Source organism: Scyliorhinus torazame, chromosome 8 (assembly GCF_047496885.1).
Source record: "Scyliorhinus torazame isolate Kashiwa2021f chromosome 8, sScyTor2.1, whole genome shotgun sequence".
In the NCBI taxonomy this organism is placed as follows: domain Eukaryota; kingdom Metazoa; phylum Chordata; class Chondrichthyes; order Carcharhiniformes; family Scyliorhinidae; genus Scyliorhinus; species Scyliorhinus torazame.
The window spans coordinates 251,586,977-251,606,371 of record NC_092714.1 but is presented as its reverse complement, the minus strand read 5'-3'; the positions used below and the strand labels follow the sequence as shown (position 1 = coordinate 251,606,371).

Here is a 19,395-nt window from a genome sequence, read left to right as displayed (position 1 = left end):
ACATCGGAGGGGGGAGAGGGCAGGGGCTGCTGAAAAAGTTCACGGTGGCCGTTCAAAATGGTGCCCTGATTTATGCACTGCCATTCCTGCTGGCGAGACCAGCTCACCAGCAAGGAATCTCTCTAAGTATGGCCTCAGCAGGGAGAACCCCCAAGGCCAAGGAAAAGGGCAAAGTGCCATTGAATAGCGGGTGATTCTCGGCGCTGCAGCCATCGTGAATCACCCCGCCAAAGGCGCCCAAAAGCGGACTTAGTTTTAAGCCCGCTGAATCACACCCGTTTATTATTTTTTCTATTTTTGCGGTTTAATGTGTTATTCTGTGAAACTGTGCATTTGTGCGCCCGTGTAGGAACATAATTTAATTAAGCTGGGTATCTACAGGATTGTGAACATCAAAGGAGTATTTGTGAAAGGTAGTCACTTTAAGTAAACATGGCCAAGCTGAATTTTTCAGAAGTTATAGGAAGACATTTGCATTAGGAGATAAAGAAGGTTTGTTGTGTTCAGTTGTTAAATTTCAAAAGGAAATAAAAAGAGTTCACAACGAGAAAATGTCATGAATAAATAAGGTGAGGTTATTAAATTGGATTTGGTCCAAAAACGGTGCATTAGGGAGAACAGAAAATGTTTTTGTATTCTGGGAAAGGTAAATTTCCACGGAGGACCAGGATGATAGAATCGAGATGAAAGAGGGGGGAAGTACACAAGAAGAGATGCTGAGAGCCTAAGAGGAGTGACCGTGTAAGAGCTCCTGGAGAGTGCTCTGTGCTGGAAGAGAACTGTGAGGAAGTAAAGTGCAGCAGCTTCCAGCCAACCCAGAAAAGTTTTTTTTCAGACAGCAGGGATTTGTTTTAAAATTTCTGAATTTCCGCAGCAGAATGGAAGTGTGAGAGAGACAGAAGTCCTGGTGACATACCTTCTATACAACAGCAATGGGGTTGCCTCATGATAATATTAATGTATTTCTAAATAGATTAAATATCTACAAAGGATGGTTGCCTAAAGGGGATGTTTATTTATGAGTCTAACCAAGTCGAAATATTTTTTGGGGGATTGACTAATTTTAGCTGAGTAAATGTAATCTTTTGTGTTTAGGTTTTCTTTTCTTAATAGATTTTAAAAATTTAATATTTAAAATCTCCAAAGGTACTACTGGAATTTGTGGCTTCTGACTTCAGTATTGTAATGGCAAAAGTACAATATGAAGAGTTGAAATAGCTTGCCAAGTTTGCCTTTGGGATTTGGTTTCTCCGGCACTTACCAGCTGCCAGATCATACTATGATGTTCTGCGTTCAAACCATGGCTTAGTTGATATACTTATGCCTCTGAGCTACAAGGTTCCCCAGTCAGGTCCCGCTCCAGGGACATAGCAGCAAACCAAGGCTCTTACTCCTGTGCAGCAATAAGAGGAAGCTGCACTGCCAGAGGTGTTGCATTTCAGAAGGGATGTTAAACTGAAGTGGACTTAAAATATTCTGTGGCACCGTTTTAAAGAGGAGCAAGGGAGTGATCCAGGTGAAGGTTTATCCCTCAATCAACTTCACAAAAACAGATTATCTGGTTATTATCTCTTTGGTGCTTGTCGGAGCTTGCTGTGCATGAACTAGCTGCTGTGCTTCCACTATTAATGCAGCGACAATACATCAAAAGTTATTAATTGGGTGTAAAGTGCTTGGAGATATCCAGTGGTTATTATGAAAACCCTCACAAGGACCATGGGGGAAATCACTGATTGATCTCCCCGTGGGCCTTGTGGAAAATGGGTTCCCGTGTGAGTGGGCAGAGGGCTGCCCAGCTGGGACTCATTAGCGGGACTTTTAAATGTAGCCCCGGACCGGCAGTTCCTGATAGTCCTGGGCTGGGACCTTAGTTTCATGTGCCGCTGTAGTGGCTTTATTATCAGTTTAAAATAAATCGGTTGGGCCTTTCACTCTGCTCCTCCTGGAATTGTTACAGTTATCAAAAACTCTTTCCAAATGTAAGTGTTTCAAAAAAGCTTCAAAATGTAGTGTCATGGGAGTTTCCCTTTAAGAAATGTATTGTCTTCTCAAACGGCTTCAGTGATGTCATTGTGTGGGTGGAGCTGGGAGCTGGCAGTGGCTCTGAGTTTACTTTCCTTTTACAGGTTGGAAGCAGCATTCAGACAAAGAAGGCTTCTCCTCTCTCTCTCTCTCTCTATGTTAAAAGGTTGTCCAGATCACTTGATAATTTAAAAGTGATAACTGTTTTCTGGAAAGAATCCAAACCTACTGTTTTGTCAAAAGGGGTTTTCTGGTATTGGATGTTGTTATCAAATTGAGACAGTTAAAAGGGAAGTTATTAAGGGTTATATATATATATATATAGAGAGAGAGAGAGAACTGTAGCTGTGTGGGGTATTTATGTTTGTAGTTGATAAAAATGCCTCCTGTGTATGTTTATAAAATGTTATCTGAATTCGTAGAATAAAGTTTCTTTGTTTAAAAGTGCTTAAGGCCTCTGTTGAATAACACCTGAAAAGTAGGCCCTTGTGCTCCTCGTAACCAAAATTAATAAACAGTTGTAGGTCAGGTGAGCTGCATGATATACTTTGGTATTCTCTAAACCCTGGCCCATAACAGTAGCGCAAAGAGTTAAAATAACGGGAGCACCTGATAGACGTTACTGATGTTACTATGATGCAATGTCACATGACTAAGAGACTGAGATCTCATGATGGGAAGCAGAAGTACAACCTCATAGAGAGTACACAGATGTAGGTAGAAGTGTAAATAAACAAGAGTGTTTTTTACAAATAAGAGTCTGTGGTAGCATTCTTCAGGTAACAGGCAAGCCCAAGATGAAACAAGACGGGCAGAGCATAAACGCCCAGAAAAGCTCAGGAAAAGACTGCTGACATGAAAGACCTACGAACCCTCGGGAAAAAAAGAACCAGCAAAAAGATTGAAGACCCACCTGAAAACAGAGCTTCGTGAAGATGCAAGCAGACCTGAAGTTCAGACAGCAGGGAGTACATATTACAATCAAACAGTCTGTGAACCTTTAAGCAATGGATGCCGAGCTTAGGGACAGGATGGAGTCTACTTTGCAGCTCCCGGAACCATTTCAAAGCACTGAAGGCTCGCAACAAGCTCAACACTGGGACAACTGGAGAAAGAGATTCTCCAGATACAAAACAACATCAGGTTTGAAGAAGAAGGATCAAAGTGATCAGGTCAGTACTTTACTCTATGAACTAGGGGCCATAACAGCTTATCTGATGAGGTTTGGAGCTCATATGAAGAGGTCCTCGAGGCATTTGCTTGGCACTTGAGACAACGTTTGAGGAAATTAAATTTAACAGGAGGAGGTAAAAACAAGATGAATCCATGGGCTCATTTATAAATAACATGTACAGACTCATGGAGAATTGCAACTTTGGAATAGAATCCATAGATCCCTACAGTGCAGAAAGAGGCCATTCGGACCATCTAGTTTGCACCAACCCTCTGAAAGAGCAACCTACTTAGGCCCACTGCCCACCCTATTCCTGTAATCCCATCTAACTTGCGCATCTTTGGACACAAAGGGACAATTTTAGCGTGGCAAATTCACCTAACCTGCACATCTGTGGACTGCAAGAGGAAACCGGAGCACCCGGAGGAAACCCATGCAGACACGGGGAGAATGCGCGATCTCCACACAGACAATCACTCAAGGCTGGAATCGAACTTGTGGTCATGGCACTGTGAAGCAACAGTGCTAACCACTGTGGCACTATGTGATCACATAGTAGTTAGGGTCTTAGATCTTTTCCAAATCAGGGAAGACTCTTCTCACACAGGGCAGTACAAATAGTGTGACAGATCAACCAGAGGAAGCTAAACAGAAGTTATTTATAGAGAAAATGAATGAAGCCATTCAATACGTCAGACAGATAAGGGAAAGCACAGTGCAGCAAAAGCCTGTCACATTAGGAAAAAGTGTCCCAAGGTAGGAGATTCAGAGGGGATTTGAGGGAAAACCTTTTCATCCAGAGGATGGTGGAATCTGGAACTCACTGCCTGAGAGGGTGATAGAGGCGGGAACGTTCACAACATTCAAGAAGTATTTGAATGAGCACTTGAGACACTACGTGGCAGGAAAACCTTACACAAGTGGGAAGAGTGCCCAGCATGCCACAATTATGAGAATTTGAACATTTTAAATCGCCTGTAGATCCAAAGTTCCCATAGCTCATAGGAAGGAAGGAAGAAATAACGGCAAAACCCCCAAAAAATCCAAGAATTGAAAGAGCCACAGTAAAACCGCATACCTTGACCCATAACGTCTAGTTCCCCAGCGTTGCATTCAGGGGGTTACACCAATGATGCGCTGGAGGATCCCTCTAGGAAGTTCCCACGCCCAGAAGAGCTAGCTTCCTCTGGACAATGGTGCTGGGCTGGGAACCATCAGACAGAAGCGATTTAAATCACTAACTTTGAATGGTTCTGCCAGTTTTACCCTGATAGTTACTCCGAAAAAGCTCGAAAGAAAAAATAACTTCTAACTCCAGAATAACCATTTAAACACCCAGATCCAACCTTGCACGGAACACCCCGCGCAAGTGCCACCCGCCATGGGACCCAGCCCCCACCGGGTCCGACCCGTCACACCTCGTCCCCTCCAGCACTGACCCCCTTCCCGAACTGAGCCCCAGCCCTCCCTCCCGGACTGCTCCCTTTCCAGACCAAGCAACAGTTCTAACAAAGAATTGATGAAAAACAACTTCGACCTTCTTAACTACAGAACCACACTGTTTAAAACTGATCCTCGCCATCAGAACTATCGATGAGAAGACGACTGTGAACGCCACCTCCAGCTCTACAACAAACACTGCAACATAACATTACCTCAGGTGATCATGAGAAATTTAGGAAGTGTGAGGAGCAACAATGATTCAGTCAAGCTTGTAATTTCAACCTTAGGCACTGAGCATGTAATTTGAAAGTGCCACAACCTGGGGTGGGAGTGTGGATGCGAGATCAACAGGAACAAGGCACTAAATAGAAAGAGCTCCACAGCCGAGATCTTATTAAGACGGACCAGGCAAATATCAGAATAAACCAAAGAACTTTGATATCATTGGGAAGGAAATCAATGGAACCTTGGACTTATTATTTAGATATGGATGGAGACAAGGAACCCGAAACAATGCCCAGTGGAAGACAAGTACCGAGAGAGTGCAGTTTACCCTCAACAACAAAGTTAATCCAGACAAAATCAGGGAGATTCTTTAAGGGACCAAGACAAACTCTGTGAAGTCTAAGACTCTGGGGGAAGACAGTGGAGGATGTATATAGTTGGGGTAAAGACCTGGGAGCGAGATGTAGAACAGCACTGATCATAGAATTTACCGTGCAGAAGGAGGCCATTCAGCCCATTGAGTCTGCAACGGCCCTTCAAGAGCACCAAATACAGGTGTAACTAAAATGCAAAGTTGCATGACTAAGAGACTGAGATCTGGTGAGAAGCAGAAGTAGAACCTTGTGTATAGTACAGAGATGTACGTCAATCTATAAATAAACAAGAATGGTTTTAATGGCTGCCAGTCTATGGTAGCATTCTTTTTTTTAATAAATTTAGAGTGCCCAATTCATTTTTTCCAAATAAGGGGCAATTTAGCGTGTTCAATCCACCTACCTTGCACATCTTTGGGTTGTGGGGGTGAAACACACGCAAACACGGGGAGAATGTGCAAACTCCACACGGACAGTGACCCAGAGCCGTGATCGAACCTGGGACCTCGGCGCCGTGAGACTGCAGTGCTACCACTGCGCCACCGTGCTGCCCTCATGGTAGCATTCTTAACAGGCAAACCTTAAAGAAACCTCATCGAGATCCCTAACCCAAGACAAAACACATTACAGGAAAAAAAAGGAATCTGGTTCATTAATATGACTGTTATTTTAGTTTTAAGGGGCGGCACTGACCATAGAATTTACAGTGCAGAAGGAGGCCATTCAGCCCATCAAGTCTGCAACAGCCCTTCGGATGAGCGCCCCACTTAAGCCACCACCAAACACATCTTCCCTCCACTCCCTCCCTCAGCATTCTGCAGAGACCGTTTCCTCTGAGGTAATCTAGTCCACTCCTCCACCATACCCAGTACCTCTCCCATCACCCATGGCACCTTCCCATGCAATCGCAGAAGGTGTAACACCTGCCCCTTTACCTCTTCCATGCTTAACATCCCAGGCCCCAAACACTCATTCCAGGTTAAGCAGCGTTTCACTTGCATCTCTTCCAATTTGGTCTACTGCATTCGCTGCTCCCAATGTGGTCTCCTCTATATCGGAGAGACCAAACGCAGACTGTGTGATCGCTTTGCTGAGCATCTTCGGTCTGTGCGCATTCAGGACGCTGACCTTCCCGCTGCTTGCCATTTTAACACAAGACCCTGCTCCCATGTCCACATGTCTGTCCTTGGCCTGCTGCAATGTTCCAGTGAAGCTCAACGCAAACTGGAGGAACAACATTTCATCTTCCGGTTAGGCAGGCTACAGCCTTCCGGTCTCAACATCGAATTCAACAACTTCAGATGATCAGCTCTACCCCACCTCAACCCATTTGTTTTCATCCCATTTCATGTTAACTGTCTTTTACCATTTCTTTCTTCATATATATTAACACCCCCCCCCCCCCCCCCCATCTTATCCACCTTTCCTTACCCTTTCTCCTCTTTGCCTCCCCCCACATCTACAGCTCACCCTCTGATGTTAGTTTATCTGTTGTTTGGCCTTTTACATCTTTTGTTCTCTCTGGGGACTGCCATTAGCACTCTGTTCCCTTGGTTTCTGTGGCCATTAGCACCTCGGTTTCCCTGGGTTTCTGTGGCTATGACTCATCTTTCATTCTCACTCCACAGTATAAATACTTTCTCTGTCTGTTAGCTTTGACAAAGAGTCATCGGACTCGAAACATTAGCTCTTTTCTCTCCCTACAGATGCTGCCAGACCTGCTGAGATTTTCCACCATTTTCTCTTTCGTTTCAGATTCCAGCATCCGCAGTAATTTGCTTTTTAAGCCCACATCTTCACCGTATCCCCGTAACCTAGTAACACCACCTAATCTTTTGGATGGTAGCCATGATGTGGAGATGGCGGCGTTGGACTGGGGTGAGCACAGTAAGAAGTCTTACAACGCCAGGTTTGTTTCAAAACACTAGCTTTCGGAGCACTTCCTCACCTGAGGAAGGAGCGGCGCTCCAAAAGCTAGTGATTTGAAACAAACCTGTTGGACTTTAACCTGGTGTTGTAAGACTTCTTACTGTAATCTTCTGGACACTAAGGGGCAATTTAGCTTGGCCAATCCACAAAACCTGCACATCTTTGGACTGTGGGAGGAAACCCACGGAGGAAACCCACGCAGACACGGGGAGAACGTGCAAACTCCGCATGTGGTCACCCGAGGCCGGAATTGAACCTGGGACCCTGGAGCTGTGAGGCAGCAGTGCTAACCGCTCTGCCACCCATTGTGCCAGCGTGCCACCCATGATATACTATGAGACTGCAGTTTGATTGCGTTCATCTCAGCTGATGTCCTTCAAACATTTTGGTAGTGCAGAATTCTACCTTTTCTGGTGTGTATGACTGTCAAACCTCTCTCTGGTCCATCATTGTCAACAAGTTATACATATATTTATTCTGCAACTTAGCACCAGCTTACAACTATAGAAAAAATAGAAATAGTATTGCACTTACTTGGACCAAACCCAATTGAATAAGCACTGACAAAGGCCATCATACTAAACAGTGTAATCCAATCTAAAGTCAAGTGTTTGGAGGTTTGAGTGGAGCTTACTGAAGTTTGAATCAGCTGGTTCTTTGATTTCTTTGAATGGAAGCCTTCACCCAAAATGTATGTATTATTTAAAGAGTCCATAGCACCGAGGGAATGATTTATCTGCTCACTGGACAAGCTGCTGTTCACTCCCACTTCGAAGGTTAGATGCCGTTTGCCCTGGCCAAATGAAGCTAAAGTTCGACTCATGTTGTGTGAATTTTCATTGGTGAATGTTGGGTTGGATTTCCAAAGAATTGGTTCGGAGGAAGTTATACTGGAATTTAACATCTGATTTGATCCGTTAACCTGGGCTTTGGCTCTGCAGCTGGTGTGGGAGCCCACGGTAACATTCTGACTTGAGAAAGCGATCACAGTGACTGACAGGGACATTACAATGCAGCCACCAATTAGCAGTGTTCGTCTTCCAACTTTATCAGTGCACACCATGGCTACTAGGGTCGTGATGACTTTGACCGTTCCCAGTCCTACTGACGCCAGTACAGCTGAAGCATTGCTTTGAAATCCCACTGACCTAAAGATGGTTGAGGCATAGTACAGCACATTGGGCTGGCCAGTGAGTTGCTGTGAAAGCACTAAACCCAGTGCCACCAGAAATCTGGCCCTCATGTTGTCTTTGGAACGAAATAAATCGAAGAAACTGTACTGTCGGTTGGTTCCTTGAGCTGAGTTGACATCTTCCAAGTCAGGATTGTCGTGCTCTCCATTCTGTAACTGCAACAGAACTTTCTGTGAATCATCACCGTGGCTTTTGACCCTCTGTACTGAGGGCAGGAGGAGAACGCCGACGCCCTGGAAAGCCGCTGGGCCAATGACCAAACCAAACATGTATTTCCATCCATTGCTTATGTCCGACCAAGCATAATTCAACGCGTAGGCACTCAGGATGCCAAATGTGATCCCAACTTCGTAAAGAGACACCAACCTGCCTCTATGACCGGGGCTCACCATTTCAGAAACATATATGCAACAGGCTGTGGAGGAAATGGACATGGCAAATCCAACCGTCATTCGTCCACTAACTAGCAGTGTGAATGAGGAGGACAGTAAGAGAATGCCACTTCCAACACAAATCAGTACTGCACTAAGAATGATCGAATTTCTTCGCCCATAATAATCAATGGCTATCCCTCCAACCAATGAGGCAAAGAAAGCCCCAATTAGAAGGGAGCTGACCAGTATTTCTTGCTGCCAGCAGCTAAGACTGAAGACTTCCTTGAGCTGCAGCAAAACACCGGAGATGATTCCCAATTCATATCCAAAAATCAGTCCTCCGAGAAGTGCAACTGTCGATGACAGCAATAGCACATGTGAATGCCGGCCTGAAATATAATGCAAACATTTAGAAAGTGTTGACCATCAGATCTCACCGAAAGCATTAAACAGATAGTCACTGATTAATAAAGGATAGAAATGGAACCAATCTTTACACAATTTAACTAACAGAAATACATATTACAAACAGAGGCTTCCAAACGCAACCACCACAGTTTCTACCTGTTCCTATTTGCTAGCAAATCCCCACTTAATGGCCACCACCTGCACACAATTCAATACCTTGAATCGGGTCATCATGTTTCTTTAAGGGGTCGGCACGTAGCACAGTGGATTAGCACTGGGACTACGGAGCTGAGGTCCTGGATACAAATCCCGGCCCTGGGTCACTGTCCATGTGGAGTTTGCACATTCTCCCCTCACAGAATGTCCAGTGTATATAGTGTGCAGAGTTTGCTCCGTCCCCTCACGCCATGTCCAGTGTATATAGTGTACAGAATTTGCACTGTCCCCTCAGGACATGACCAGCATATATAGTATACAGGGTTTGCACTGTCCTCTCGGGACATGACCAGTGTATATAGTTTACAGAGATTGCACTGTCCTCTCGGGACATGACCAGTGTATATAGTTTACAGAGTTCGCACTATCCTCTCGGGACATGACCAGTGTATATAGTTTACAGAGTTTGCACTGTCCTCTCGGGGCATGACCAGTGTATATAGTGTACAGAGTTTACACTGTCCCCTCAGGACATGACCAGTGTATATAGTGTACAGAGTTTGCACTGTCCCCTCAGGACATGACCAGTGGAGACAGTGTACAGAGTTTGCACTGTCCCCTCAGGACATGACCAGTGGAGACAGTGTACAGAGTTTGCACTGTCCCCTCAGGACATGACCGGTGTATATAGTGTACAGAGTTTGCACTGTCCCCTCACAGCATGACCAGTGTATATAGTGTACAGGGTTTGCACTGCCCTCTCGGGACATGACCAGTGTATATAGTGTACAGAGTTTGCACTGTCCCCTCAGGACATGACCGGTGTATATAGTGTACAGAGTTTGCACTGTCCCCGCAGGACATGACCAGTGTATATAGTGTACAGAGTTTGCACTGTCCCCTCAGGACATGACCAGTGTATATAGTGTACAGAGTTAGCACTGTCCCCTCAGGACATGACCGGTGTATATAGTGTACAGAGTTTGCACTGTCCCCGCAGGACATGACCAGTGTATATAGTGTACAGAGTTTGCACTGTCCCCTCAGGACATGACCAGTGTATATAGTGCACAGAATTTGCACTGTACCCTCACAGCATGACCAGTGTATATTGTGCTCAGAATTTGCACTGTCCCCTCAGGACATTGTCCCCTTCAAACAACCGCGCAACCTCAAACGAACCATTGTTTGCAGCAAACTACCCAGTCTTCAGAACAGTGACCACGACACCACACAACCCTGCCATGGCAATCTCTGCAAGACGTGCCAGATCATTGACATGGATACCACTATTACACGTGAGAACACCACCCACCAGGTACGCGGTACGTACTCGTGCAACTCGGCCAACGTTGTCTACCTCATACGCTGCAGGAAAGGATGTCCCGAAGCGCGGTACATTGGCGAGACCATGCAGACGCTGCGACAACGAATGAACGGACATCGCGCAACAATCACCAGGCAGGAATGTTCCCTTCCAGTCGGAGAACACTTCAGCAGTCAAGGGCATTCAGCCTCTGATCTCCGGGTAAGCGTTCTCCAAGGCGGCCTTCAGGACGCGCAACAACGCAGAATCGCCGAGCAGAAACTTATAGCCAAGTTCCGCACACATGAGTGCGGCCTCAACCGGGACCTGGGATTCATGTCACATTACATTCATCCCCCACCATCTGGCCTGCGAAATCCTACCAACTGTCCTGGCTTGATGTAATTCACACCTCTTTAACCTGGGGTTACCCCATCTCTGGATCTGTAAAGATTTAATCACCTGCTAATGGTCGCATTCCAAGCATTGTTTGGCATCTTTGAATTTGTCTATATATGTGTTTCTGGAACATACCTCTTCATTCACCTGAGGAAGGAGCAGCGCTCCGAAAGCTAGTGACATCGAAACAAACCTGTTGGACTTTAACCTGGTGTTGTAAGACTTCGTACTGCCCTCAGGACATGACCAGTGTATATAGTGTACAGAGTTTGTCACTGTCCCCTCAGGGCATGACCAGTGTATATAGTGTACAGAGTTTGCACTGTCCCCTCAGGACATGACCGGTGTATATAGTGTACAGAGTTTGCACTGTCCCCGCAGGACATGACCAGTGTATATAGTGTACAGAGTTTGCACTGTCCCCTCAGGACATGACCAGTGTATATAGTGCACAGAATTTGCACTGTACCCTCACAGCATGACCAGTGTATATTGTGCACAGAATTTGCACTGTCCCCTCAGGACATGACCAGTGTATATAGTGTACAGAGTTTGCACTGTCCCCTCACAGCATGACCAGTGTATATAGTGTACAGAGTTTGCACTGTCCCCTCAGGACATGACCAGTGTATATAGTGTACAGAGTTTGCACTGTCCCCTCAGGACATGACCGGTGTATATAGTGTACAGAGTTTGCACTGTCCCCGCAGGACATGACCAGTGTATATAGTGTACAGAGTTTGCACTGTCTCCTCAGGACATGACCAGTGTATATAGTGCACAGAATTTGCACTGTACCCTCACAGCATGACCAGTGTATATTGTGCACAGAATTTGCACTGTCCCCTCAGGACATGACCAGTGTATATAGTGTACAGAGTTTGCACTGTCCCCTCAGGGCATGACCAGTGTATATAGTGCACAGGGTTTGCACTGTCCCCTCACAGCATGACCAGTGTATATAGTGTACAGGCTTTGCACTGTCCCCTCACAGCATGACCAGTGTATATAGTGCACAGAGTTTGCACTGTCCTCTCAGGACATGATCAGTGTATGCTGCCCACTTGGAATTGCTTTTCAGAAGACTTTCCCAATTGTATAGAACAACGCTCGCTCAAAGCACCGAGAAGGAAACATGCTGTGGAAATGTTATTCATTCCAATGTGTTACAAAGGAAACATATTTTAAAAAACCTGTGACCAGCGAAAAATCAAGTGGATTCACTCACTGTCCGTTAAATTTGATATTTGTTCTTTCAACCTGACTTTCAATTAAAGATTCCTTTGTGCTCGCGGCAAAAATGCAAACACCTAGGGATTGTTGCTTTGCTAGTTGAGGAAGGAGAGGGGGGCTGTTGGGAAGAGAACAGATTTTGAATGCAACATTCGAGCGGCAGCTAGAGCGGACGCCGGGCGGTCGCTGAGAGAACAGTTGGGGTTTGGTGAGTGGCTTGATGCAAGGGCACGTGCGCGGGAGTGCCACCCTTCAGTGGCGTTACCTCTGAGCTTCATGTTGAGTTGATGGCTTCTTAAATTCTTGTTCTTACCGGGGAGCAGCTTCTCAGTATGAATTACAGAATTGTTACCGGGCTTGGCACCCGCCCGCGACCCACACTTTGAAAAACACTACTTTACAGGATGTGTACATCGCTGGCAATGTCGGGATTTACTTTCCATCACTAATTGCTCTCCAGGTGGTACTGATGAACTTCCTTCATGAATATAATGGAATGACTTGCTAGGCCATTTCAGAAAGTGGTTAAGAGTGAATTACCTCGCTAACAGATTTGTTTCTTAGGGGTCGGTTTGCAGGATTGAAGGAGCTGGAAGCGAAGTATGGGCTGGAGCAGGGGGAAATGTTTAGATACATGCAGGTTTGAGATTTTGCCAGAAAGGAGATACAGAACTTCCCGGAGGAACCGGCTGGAGGAGGTGCTGACGACAAGGGGACTGGAGAAGGGGTTAGTGTTAGCGTTGTACGGAGCTATTTTGGAAGAGGATAAGGCACCACTGGAAGGGATCAAAGCAAAGTGGGAGGAAGAGTGGCGGTGGCGTTAATCACGTTCATATGTTTTGGTCCTGTCCAAAGCTAGAGGATTACTGGAAGGAGGTTTTTAGGGTAATTTCCAAGGTGGTGCACGTGAAACTGGACCCGGGCCCCCGGGAGGCCATATTCGGGGTGTCGGACCAGCCAGGGTTGGAAACGGTGCGGAGGCAGATATCGTAGCCTTTGCCTCGTTGATCGCCCGAAGGCGGATCCTGTTGGGATGGAGAGCAACCTCTCCATCCTGTGCCCTGGCGTGGCGGGAGGACCTGTTGGAATTCTTGACTCTTGAGAAGGTTAAGTTTGAATCTGAGGGGAAGGATGGAGGGGTTCTACAATTCATGGGCATTATTCATTATGCACTTTCAAGAACTGGATAACATCGAACATTAGTTGGGGGGATGGGTGGGAGGGTTGGGGGGAGGGAGGCGGTGTGTGTTAATGGTGACTATGGGTGATTCCTGATTCCTTTTTGTCATTTGTTTCTGTAAACATGCGGGCTAATGTTTGGGGTTTGGTGGGAGGATAGGATCTTTGTTATTGATATGGGGATTGACATATTTGTTACTGATTATTGTTTATTGTTGGTGGATGTAAATTCGGGAGAAAATGTGAAAAAGGAGAATAAAAATATTTTAATTAAAAAGGAGTAAATTACCTAATTATTACTGGGCGGCGAATATATTGATGGTTAGGAAGTAGGTAGTGGGGGAGGGGTCGGTGTGGGAGCGAGTGGAGGCGGCATCCTGTCAGGGTACGAGTTTGGAGGCTTTGTTAACGGCACCTCTGCCGTTCTCGCCGGCTCGGTACTCCACAAGCCCAGTGGTAGTGGCAGCCCTGAGGGTGTGCGGGCAATGGAGGCAGCACATGAGACTGGAGGGGGCATCAGTGTGGTCACCGATCTGTGATAACCACCGTTTCGTTCCGGGAGGGCTGGCCGGGGGCTTTAGAAGCTGGCAGCGGGCAGGAAATGAGAGATTTGGTGATCTCTTCAATGAAGAGTGTTTTCTGAGCCTAGAGAGATTCGAGGAGGAGTTTGAGTTACCGGGTGGGAACGGATTTTGGTCCCTACAGATACGGGACTTTGTCCGGAGGCAGGTTCCAAGCTTCCCTCGCCTCCCTCTCAGGGGACTACAGGATAAGGTGATGTCAAATACAGGGGTTGGGGAGGAGAGGGTCTCGGAAATATGTAAGGAATTGATGGAGTGGGAAGGGGTCCCAATCGGGGAGGTGAAGAGGAAGTGGGAGGAAGAGTTGGGAGAGGTGCTGGAAGTTGTACTATGGGAAAAGGCCTTGAGGAGAGTCAATTCATCCTCGTCGTGTGCCAGGCTTAGCCTGATCCAGTTCAAGGTGGTCCAGAGGGCTCATATGACTGTGGCCCGGATGAGTAGGTTTTTTGAGGAGATGGAGGACAGGTGTGGGCGGTATGGGGGAAGCCCAGCAAATTGTGTACACATGTTTTGGGCGTGTGAAGCTGAGAGGATTCTGGCAGGCATTTGCGGACGTCATGTCAGAGGTCCTGGAAGGGAGGATTACTCCGGGTCCAGGGATGGCAATATTTGGAGTGTCGGAAGATCCGGGAGCCCAGTGGGGGAGAGAGGCCGACGTTTTGGCCTTCGCCTCCCTGGTGTGGTGGCCCGGAGACGTGTTTTGCTGGGATGGAGGGGCTCGGAGCCCCGAAGTCAGGGGTGTGGGTCAGTGACATGGCAGAGTTTCTCAGGCTGGAGAAGATTAAGTTCGCCTTAAGAGGTTCAATTCAGGAGTTCGCTCGGAGGTGGCAGCCATTCATCGACTTCTTTAAGGAAAACTGACCGTCCACAGGGGGGAGGGGGGAGCGGGGGGGGGCGGTTAATGGGAGGCAAGGCATTGTAGAATAAAGATAGAGAATCTGATATACGGGCAGTCAGGAGGTAGGGCGGGGGGGGGAGGTGGGTATGTTATTGTGATGTTGTTGCGGGTGTCGGACCGCTCTGCTGTTTCAAATGTTTAAATGTTAAAATTAGAAATGCTTCAATAAAATGTTTTCTAAAAATAAAAAGAGTGAATTACCCAGCTGTAGGCCAGATCAGGTATGGGTGGTGTATGTCCTTGCCTAAAAGGGCATCAGAAACTGGATGGGTTCTTATGACAATCCGACAGCATCAGGGTTGTCATTCCTGATCTATCTTAATTAACTGAATTTAAATTTCCCAGTTATCATGGTGGGATTTGAACTCATATCTCCAAGTCATTAGCAGGATGTCTGAGGGACTTTTCACAGTAACTTCATTGAAGCCTACTTGTGACAATAAGCTATTGTTATATTACTATTATTGTCCAGTAATTGAGTCATTATGCTACCGTGTCAGCAATAATAAACCTCAAAAATAATGATACTGACATTCTTGAGAATCAAAAACAGAAACATGACTGTTCACTTTCGATGTTAAAGCTCGCAAAAAGACATGTGGGAAAATAGAGAATGGGTCTTCTGTCATAGAGTGTGAAAGACGAGGTTCAACAAAATCAAACACAGTGAAAGAAATCCAAGGGATTTTAAACTTTGCAACTCACCCATCTCCCCACGAGAGAAAAGCCACATTACTCTTCAAAATATATCAGCGGCCTAGTGTCCCGTGCAGCCTCCGATCTTTTTCTGCAAAAAGATCAACAATGCGCATCATTGGTACTGAGAATCACTGATTAATTTCAGATTGAGAATCAGCTTTCACCAAGGTGCTCAGCTGAGACATATTGGCCATTTCCCTACAGCCACGACATACTGACAGCAATTGAACACAAGGGAAAATGCAGGTTCGCAAATGACGTGCTAGGAACCACTCAAAACCTCTTGAGGAATATCAAAGAGATTTGTAGCCAAGGCAACTAGTGGACTCAATAGACAAAGTTCCATCAAAACATACAAGGGGGCAAAAACAGAGAGAGACAGCAAGTTGTTGAAATAGGCAAGTTCACTGTGATATACACTGATCACGTTACTGACGGTGTGATCAGTGTTACCGTTACGGTGTAATGTCCATCACCCACTGCTGTTGTTGGGTAGCAAAGTTATAGTTTCCATAGAAATGCAGGTAAGATAATAGGTTGGCATGGTTATACAAGGACCAATCGAGCATTAAGTTGATTTAGTCATCTCAATTGGATAATTAACGATTGGTAATTAGTTCCGAACATTATACATGGGGAAAGGTGAAATAGCTGCTGTGGGTGAATGTTTTCCCTTTAAAGAGTGGATCCTAATCTCATTCCTCGAATAAAATTAGAATAGTAAGGCAGAAATAGTACAGTTGCCCGGTGGAGAGAATGGTACATCACACACACACTGGGAGGTGGAGACGCTGGTACATCACACACACACTGGGAGGTGGAGACGCTGGTACATCACACACACACTGGGAGGTGGAGACGCTGGTACATCACACACACACTGGGAGGGGGAGAGGCTGGTACATCACACACACACTGGGAGGTGGAAACGCTGGTACATCACACACACACTGGGAGGTGGAGAGACTGGTAGATCACACACACACTGGGAAGTGGAGAGATTGGCACATCACACACACACACTGGGAGGTGGAGAGACTGGTACATCACACACACACTGGGAGGTGGAGACGCTGGTACATCACACACACACTGGGAGGTGGAGACGCTGGTACATCACACACACACTGGGAGGTGGAGACGCTGGTACATCACACACACACTGGGAGGTGGAGACGCTGGTACATCACACACACACTGGGAGGTGGAGAGACTGGTACATCACACACACACTGGGAGGTGGAGACGCTGGTACATCACACACACTGGGAGCTGGAGAGACTGGTACATCACACACACACTGGGAGGTGGAGACGCTGGTACATCACACACACACTGGGAGGTGGAGACGCTCGTACATCACACACACACTGGGAGGTGGAGAGACTGGCACATCACACACACACTGGGAGGTGGAGACGCTGGTACAACACACACACTGGGAGGTGGAGACGCTGGTACATCACACACACACTGGGAGGTGGAGACGCTGGTACATCACACACACACTGGGAGGTGGAGACGCTGGTACATCACACACACTGGGAGCTGGAGAGACTGGTACATCACACACACACTGGGAGGTGGAGAGACTGGTACATCACACACACACTGGGAGGTGGAGACGCTGGTACATCACACACACACTGGGAGGTGGAGACGCTGGTACATCACACACACACTGGGAGGTGGAGAGACTGGTACATCACACACACACTGGGAGGGGGAGACGCTGGTACATCACACACACACTGGGAGGTGGAGACGCTGGTACATCACACACACACTGGGAGGTGGAGACGCTGGTACATCACACACACACTGGGAGGTGGAGACGCTGGTACATCACACACACACTGGGAGGTGGAGACGCTGGTACATCACACACACACTGGGAGGTGGAGACGCTGGTACATCACACACACACTGGGAGGTGGTGACGCTGGTACATCACACACACACTGGGAGGTGGAGACGCTGGTACATCACACACACATTGGGAGGTGGAGACGCTGGTACATCACACACACACTGGGAGGTGGTGACGCTGGTACATCACACACACTGGGAGCTGGAGAGACTGGTACATCACACACACACTGGGAGGTGGAGACGCTGGTACATCACACACACACTGGGAGGTGGAGACGCTGGTACATCACACACACTGGGAGCTGGAGAGACTGGTACATCACACACACACTGGGAGGTGGAGAGACTGGTACATCACACACACACTGGGAGGTGGAGACGCTGGTACATCACACACACACTGGGAGGTGGAGACGCTGGTACATCACACACACACTGGGAGGTGGAGACGCTGGTACATCACACACACACTGGGAGGTGGAGAGACTGGTACATCACACACACACTGGGAGGGGGAGACGCTGGTACATCACACACACACTGGGAGGTGGAGACGCTGGTACATCACACACACACTGGGAGGTGGAGACGCTGGTACATCACACACACACTGCGAGGTGGAGACGCTGGTACATCACACACACACTGGGAGGTGGAGACGCTGGTACATCACACACACACTGGGAGGTGGAGACGCTGGTACATCACACACACACTGGGAGGTGGTGACGCTGGTACATCACACACACTGGGAGGTGGAGACGCTGGTACATCACACACACACTGGGAGGTGGAGACGCTGGTACATCACACACACACTGGGAGGTGGTGACGCTGGTACATCACACACACTGGGAGCTGGAGAGACTGGTACATCACACACACACTGGGAGGTGGAGACGCTGGTACATCACACACACACTGGGAGGTGGAGACGCTGGTACATCACACACACACTGGGAGGTGGAGACGCTGGTACATCACACACACACTGGGAGGTGGAGACGCTGGTACATCACACACACACTGGGAGGTGGAGACGCTGGTACATCACACACACACTGGGAGGTGGAGACGCTGGTACATCACACACACACTGGGAGGTGGAGACGCTGGTACATTACACACACACTGCGAGGTGGAGACGCTGGTACATCACACACACTGGGAGCTGGAGAGACTGGTACATCACACACACACTGGGAGGTGGTGACGCTGGTACATCACACACACACTGGGAGGTGGAGACGCTGGTACATCACACACACACTGGGAGGTGGAGACGCTGGTACATCACACACACACTGGGAGGTGGTGACGCTGGTACATCACACACACTGGGAGCTGGAGAGACTGGTACATCACACACACACTGGGAGGTGGAGACGCTGGTACATCACACACACACTGGGAGGTGGAGACGCTGGTACATCACACACACACTGGGAGGTGGAGACGCTGGTACATCACACACACACTGGGAGGTGGAGACGCTGGTACATCACACACACTGGGAGCTGGAGAGACTGGTACATCACACACACTGGGAGGTGGAGACGCTGGTACATCACACACACACTGGGAGGTGGAGACGCTGGTACATCACACACACACTGGGAGGTGGAGACGCTGGTACATCACACACACACTGGGAGGTGGAGACGCTGGTACATCACACACACACGGGGAGGTGGAGACGCTGGTACATCACACACACACTGGGAGGTGGAGAGACTGGTACATAACACACACACTGGGAGGTGGAGACGCTGGTTCATCACACACACTGGGAGCTGGAGAGTCTGGTACATCACACACACACTGGGAGGTGGAGATGCTGGTACATCACACACACACTGGGAAGTGGAGACGCTCGTACATCACACACACTGGGAGCTGGAGAGACTGGTACATCACACACACACTGGGA

General features: G+C 47.6%; 1 protein-coding gene and 1 long non-coding RNA gene across 3 annotated transcripts in view; one reads left to right on the top strand and one right to left on the bottom strand.

Annotated features, from left to right (window-relative positions):
- The window catches only part of LOC140428538 (uncharacterized), a 127,599-nt gene that overhangs the window by 43,934 nt on the left and 64,270 nt on the right, over window positions 1-19,395 (top strand). The gene's annotated exons all lie outside the window — the stretch shown is intronic.
- slc2a10 (solute carrier family 2 member 10) overlaps window positions 1-19,395 on the bottom strand; it is an 83,976-nt gene that overhangs the window by 18,396 nt on the left and 46,185 nt on the right. For both annotated transcript variants that reach the window (XM_072515109.1, XM_072515110.1), the window contains exons 2-3: window positions 15,600-15,681; window positions 7,702-9,123 (exon numbers count right to left, since the gene is read on the bottom strand). In XM_072515109.1, coding sequence (XP_072371210.1) covers window positions 7,702-9,123; window positions 15,600-15,627 — 1,450 coding nt within the window. In that variant the 5' untranslated portion in view covers window positions 15,628-15,681. The remainder of the gene's footprint in view (window positions 1-7,701; window positions 9,124-15,599; window positions 15,682-19,395) is intronic.